Consider the following 6628-nt stretch of genomic DNA (forward strand, 5'->3'; position numbering starts at 1 on the left):
AAATTTAAATTATGTGTTAAAATATATAGACTAATTTATTGAAACTAACCTGGAAAAATAAATATGAATGTCAATTAAAAAATAAAACAGGAGATAAAGTACTCTAATTGGTGCCTTTAAGTGTATTTATTTAATAGTTCATTTATACTAATTCTGCTTTTATTTCTAATTATGTCCGTTTTGGTCCTCCGTACTGCAGAAGCCTGATAATCATATATTCATTCAAATCAGGTGTGTTGGAGCAGAGAAACAAGTAAAACATGCAGGGCTGCGGACCTCCAGGACCAGGATTGCCCACCCCTGAGTTAGAGGAAGTGTTTCTGTCTTCTTCTTCTGTTGTGTTGTTTCTCTGCAGGGTTACCTGTAAAGACAACTACTTCCTGAGTGACGGTCTGTACGTCCGTAAAGAGCAGCTGGAGAACTCCAAACCTCTGAGGCTGAGTGTAGTGAGAGTCCATCCTGTGAAACCACCACACACATCAGTTAAAGGTATTTCTTTTGTATCCGAGGTTTGGTATGTGTGAGAAAATATTAGGAAACATATGAAATGTTTAATAAATTTGACTGTATAAAAAAGAAAAAGTAAGATCGTTTTGTAAGAAAATATACGTGTTCAAAGACTGAAGTCAATATGAAAACCGTCACTGTTAAATAACATGATTTTTAGAAGGAATAAAACCATACAACACCAGAATTCTGGAGTGAGGGTTTATTGTCACCGGAGCTGACAGGAAACCACACACTGACCACAAACCAGGAAGTTGATCCATTTACTGTATACAGGGTCTTCAATGCCTGCGTTCGCCCCCTACTGACCTACGGCTGAATCACAGGCATTCAGACAAAATCCTCAACACCTTCTTCAATGCCTGCGTTCGCCCCCTACTGACCTACGGCTGAATCACAGGCATTCATACAAAATTCTCACCTACTGTTCTCATAACGGTTAAATATGTGTTGTTATATTATTCAGACATGTAACTAATCTATCAATCAAAACATAATAGATTAAACATTGTCAACATTATAAAAAGAAAAACCTAACAATAAAGTGTTGTGCTTTTAACATCAGTACTAACCTGTAATAACTACAAATTTCTTCAGTTTGTTAGCAGCAGCACATCTCATTAATGTTGGGACAGGATCGTTGTTACCACCATGAAGCAGTTCCTCTTTTACTAACAGTTTGTAAATGTCTCTGAGGAGACCAGCTGCTGCAGATTTTACAGGGTCTTGTTGTCCAGTTGTTGTCTGGTGTAGGATTGTAGTTGTTCAGCAGTCCCGGGTCTTTACTGGATGAGAGAGGAGGAGCAGAATGTGATGCTGGTGCTCAGATGAAAGACACACATGAGGATTTGTACCGCTGCCACCAAATCATCCTGGAGAAAAGAAAAAAAGAGACCCAAAGACCTAACTTATTGATTTTTTTTATCAATTTATTCTAAAGTAATGTCTAACAGAAAGATCTCAGGGAAGAGAGAGATTCAAGCAAAATGATTTGTCTGACCTATGTTGTTTAACGCAGTTTGCTCACTCAAAGTGCTGCTTAGAGTGATGTTGTGTCATTGTAGCATTATTCAGCCAGAACAAGAGAAAAAATTTTTTTTCCAGACTTCTGACAAACTGGAAACTGTAACTCTTTCAACTTGGAACTGACATTAATTTGACTTCACAATTTTGAGTCCCACTGCACATGGAAAGCAGCATTAGACCTGGAGGGGGGGTGGAGTGTGTGAAGCCTCTCATTTGCATTTAAAGAGACAGTAGCCAAACGGGTTGATCTGAAATACACTTGAGAAACAAAGACTTGTGTAGCTACAGCAGGGGTCTGCAACCTTTACGATCAAAAGAGCCATTTGTCTCACTAACAAAATGTGTTCGGAGCCACAAAACAAGCTACAACTGCTATTATCAACTGCTGGTCCGTGGGCCTTTTCGAGGCCTTTTCAGAAATCTTTACGGTCAGTGAAGGTGACATTATAAAAAAAAATATATTGTTATTATTAAAATATTATTATTATACACATCAGCATAAATAAAAAGACCATATTCATGTAAACAAACAAAAAAATAGTTTATACTAAATTTTATAAAAACTAGTACAACTGAATTATTCAGGCATTTTTTTATTCTTGTTATTATGTGGTTTTCAAATTATTTAAAGGTAATTCTGGTGGATTTGAGAAAAAGATCGTAGAAAGAAAATGGAATATTTAAGTAAACATGTTAGCATGAGCTAACATGTTTTACTTTTTGTATAGTAGTATTAATTACATATTTGCATACAAATTGATTTCTGTTGTGGGTATAAAAACAACAAAACAATTTATTCTGTTATGCTTAGTCACATTTTCAAAGAGCCACATGTGGCCCCAGAGCCGCAGGTTGCAGACCCCTGAGCTACAGTAACCAGGTGCACTGCAGTTCCACTTTATACTGTATAATAATTAATGATAATTTTATGTGGTTCTAACTTTGTCAGAATGTAATGTTTTATTTATTTAGTTCTATCATTACTTTTTAATTTATTGTACTTTTTTAATATTAAAGCTTCGTCTTCTCAAGTTTTATTTATACTTTCAGTCTTATTCTACACTTTGTGTGTTGTTTGGTTTAAGGACTCGACACAAAGCAGGAGCTTCATCCAGGTTTGTGTAAGAAAGCTCGGACAGATGGGAGGGAAGATGGAGCTCAGCCTCTCTCTGCAGCCTCCGACACACTGCAGCCAGCAGAGGGCAGCAACATCCAGGAACAGCACAACAGCAGTGGGACAGGAGAGGAAGACCATGATGATGATGATGAAGGATCAACCAGTTACATTGTTGAAAGAATAACTTCAGTTCTTGGTAAAACAGATGCGTATGTCCTGGACATTGACTTGGATTTCTTTTCCTGTAAAAATCCTTTTAAGGATTTATATTCAGAGGTAACGTCTGCACAGAATCAGTCCAACACTGCATGATGCTTCTTCCAGTGCTTTATTATCTCCAGTTCATCTTTGTGATCAGCATTTAGTTTGTTATGACACGTGTCAGATTAGGTCTCTTTATTCAGCCAATCTTTGCTAAAAGATGAACTTATTTTATTTCTCAAAATCAAACCTAGAAAAAAACACAATATTTTTATATTCCAAAAGAAAAGAGGTGATAAATGAATGTCAGTAATGACTTGAGGGAAGAGATGAATAATGTTGAACTGACCTGAGCTCTGTGTCTCTGTCCAGGAAGAATATTCCATCCTTAAAGAGCTCTACAACTTCCAGGTCCCCGACCCGAGTGCTGACGAGGTCAGAAAACTTCATTCTTACATTCAATAATCAACAGAACTGAGTAGAACCATCAAAAATAATTAGAACTTACTCACCTTACAAACACTGTAGTAATCTGTAGAGCTTTGCAGAACCTCCTTACATTACAGGAAATAATCCACAGGAATATGTAGAATTTGTTTGGTCAGTGTGCATTGCCAATGCAATGCACACTATTGTGATTCGTTTCTCATCCAAGTMATCTCCACTTTGGCATGCTTCTCCTCCTGCATACTTTGTCCTAGAGCTGCCATTGTAATTTATATTTGTAAAGCTCTTAAGCCAAATGATGGCTATGACCTTTGGTGCCTGTACAACTTATATTTTTGGAAATATTAATGTTTAATAATTTATAATGGAAGTCAATGGAGCCTAGTATTTGTCCAATACTGTCCCTGCTGTATCTACTTAGTACTGCACCATAGTTTAATAATATTTAATCTCAATAGTTCAGTGTTTACAATACTAATATGATTGTATTTTGACGTTTTACTATAATATTGTCCTAATGTTGCATTATTGTTGTAATATTTTTCAATCTAGTGACAACCATTACGTTGGCAATGTGGCCACTTTCTGCACACATACAAACCAAACCCTGGCCTCATTCTCTACCACAGCTCTAATGGTCTCATGGTTTGTGCCATGGGCTTTCATGTAGAAGATCAGGGTTTGAAACCCAGCAACAGTAACTTTCACAGAAAATCTCTACAAACTTCATATTGTCACACAATTACCCTTATTACAAACACCTGCTGACTTGACAAGCACAAGCTGGTATAGAAAACACATTTGAACTTGGTCACATTTCATTCTGCAAGTCCACTGCTGCAGGCAAAGACATGCTACAAGGCAATGCACACTTGTTTTTACATCGTAAAAACCCATGTCTAGTTTATATCTACAATCCTAATCTATTAAACTAAGTAGAAGCTTCAGATCTTAAACGTACTAATCCAGAGAATTTATACTGTGTTTATATACTGGTGTGGAATAAGAGTCCTCTGGGACATTACAGATTAAACAAATAAAGTAAGACAGCTGGACCAGCTGAATAAACAGATCATATCCTGCAGTTTTAAACTTGCAACTCCAACTCTCTACTTTAGAATTAAGAAAGTTTTCCACATAAGAAGAACACATCTTCAACTTCAGAATAAAAGTCCAGTTGTTTTTTATTTTTTATTTTTTTTGTTTTCCATGTCCTGGATGACTGAGAATCAACACCAGCTCACTTTAAAGGGATCCACGATTACTTGTAACATTAGACTTTATTTGATAAACATATATTTTAACTGTAAAATAAAGACTGTAAAAATACTGTAGGCTGTTCAGTTTTTATCATTTTTAAACGAAAAGTTTCAAAATATATTACACAGACGGGACCATTTCATTTACCCGCAAAGCATTCTGGGTAAATGATTACGTGGATAGGTCGTTGGTGTGAGCGAGCTATATCCACCCTGAAGGTTAATGTTGGACAATATCTGATGATCGACTCTTTTAAATGAAACCAGAGAGCGTTGACAGAGAGGAGAAGGTAGAAATGACTCAGCCTGGAACTGAAAATATGGATGGAGGACAACAGAGCTGTTTCATGAAGAAGAAGCTTAGCCTGTTAGCTTTAGCGTTAGCCCCGACGCTAGCACCATATATGTATTAGCTCAGCGCTACACATTCTCCTCTCGTCACTGAGGTCCTCCATCCACATGACAGAGAGGGGAATGCAAAATTGACTCAGCCTGCAACTGAAAATATGGATGGAGGACCTCAGTTTAGCTTGTTTGTTTGTTGCGCTAGTGCCAAGCTAATACATATAAGGCAATATAGCGCCGGCGCTAACGCTAAAGCTAACAGGCTAAGCTGAGTTTCTTCTTCCATGAAGCAGCTCTGTTGTCCTCCATCTATATTTTCAGTTACAGGCTGAGTCATTTTTACCTTCTCCTCCCTGTCAACGCTCTCTGGTTTCATTTAAAAGAGTCGATCATCAGATATTGTCCAAGATTAACCTTCAGTGTGGCTATAGCTCGCTAGCAGCCTCGCACCGAGGACCTATCCACGTCATCATTTACCCAGAATGATTTGTGTGTAAATAAAATGGCTCCGTCCGTGTTAAAATATAATTTTAAAAATGTACAAAACTAAACAGCCTACAGTATTTTTACAGTCTTTATTTTACAGTTGAAATCAATGTTTATCATATAAAGTCTAATGTTACAACTAATCAGGGATCCCTTTAAACTCTTCCAGGAACTGATTTCTCCTCCCTCTGTTTTATTCTGAGTTTCTGTTGGGGATCAAAGGTCAGAGAGACTTTATCTCCTCTCATCACAGCGTGTGTCTCATTCTTCCTGTCATATAAAGAAACATCTTCATGTCAACAGTTTCTGTTAGAAACACTGTTTTAAACAGTGTTTTTACTATTTCTGGTTTATTTGACCAAGTTTACATGTTTCACATACAGAGTTTGACTCTGGTCCTACTTGTTCTTGTTTAAACCTGCACTTACTGCACATTTATTACATTTACAACAAATAACAGATTACTGAATCTCTGTGTGGTGAAACATAGATCTAATTAGACATGGGTGGACAGACTGGTGGACCATCAGAGAACAGACTGAATGAAGACTGAATGCAGGTTCACCAGCAGCTCGTGTTGCAGGTTCAACTTATTCAGCTGCAGCAGGAAGTTCAGAGATGCATCAAACAGTAGAAATACAAGAAAAGTCCTGAGGCTGCTGTTTGAAGTGTGACCTTAATGTTTTTCATGATCCAGTCAGTGAACAGGGCTTCCACACGGTGTTCTCACTGTATACAAAGCTGCTGTATTTTTCTGTAGTCCTGAATAACGTGTATCTCTGTGTGAAGGACGAGCTGGATGAGTGCGTGGACCGGCGCACACATCAGTTAGAAGACCTGGAAGCTGCGTTTGCTGATCTGTTGGAGAATGATGATGATGAGACGGTGGAACGATGGAGCAGAAACCCAGGGTAATGTTCCCCTGATGGATCATTTAGAAACAAACTGCATGATGCAGCAGTTTTACAGAGTTTCATGTGTAATATTATTTCACTTTTTAAACTGTAGATGGTCACTCAGCTGTAAATTAAAGCTGTGATTTAATTCAGGGGTCTCCAATCAGTAGCTTGTGAGCTACCGGTAGGTCGTGGGGTAATTTAAAGTGCATCTTACCCCCCTGTGAAAAGATAACTCCGCCCCAAGGCGAAATTTGAAAAATGCATCAAAGTGGGTAGGGGAGGGTGTGTGTGTGTGTGGGGGGGGGGTGTTAGAGAGCGGAGGTGTGGCCAGGACGAGAGAA

At 38.0% G+C, this 6628-nt stretch overlaps 1 protein-coding gene across 3 annotated transcripts in view; it reads left to right on the forward strand.

The window, feature by feature from the left end:
• cunh5orf22 (chromosome unknown C5orf22 homolog) overlaps window positions 1-6628 on the forward strand; it is a 17810-nt gene that overhangs the window by 7377 nt on the left and 3805 nt on the right. For all 3 annotated transcript variants that reach the window (XM_014013850.1, XM_014013851.1, XM_014013852.1), the window contains 4 exons: window positions 356-489; window positions 2619-2926; window positions 3224-3286; window positions 6178-6299. In XM_014013850.1, coding sequence (XP_013869304.1) covers window positions 356-489; window positions 2619-2926; window positions 3224-3286; window positions 6178-6299 — 627 coding nt within the window. The remainder of the gene's footprint in view (window positions 1-355; window positions 490-2618; window positions 2927-3223; window positions 3287-6177; window positions 6300-6628) is intronic.

Source organism: Austrofundulus limnaeus, unplaced genomic scaffold (assembly GCF_001266775.1).
Source record: "Austrofundulus limnaeus strain Quisiro unplaced genomic scaffold, Austrofundulus_limnaeus-1.0 Scaffold106, whole genome shotgun sequence".
Taxonomy (NCBI): Eukaryota; Metazoa; Chordata; class Actinopteri; order Cyprinodontiformes; family Rivulidae; genus Austrofundulus; species Austrofundulus limnaeus.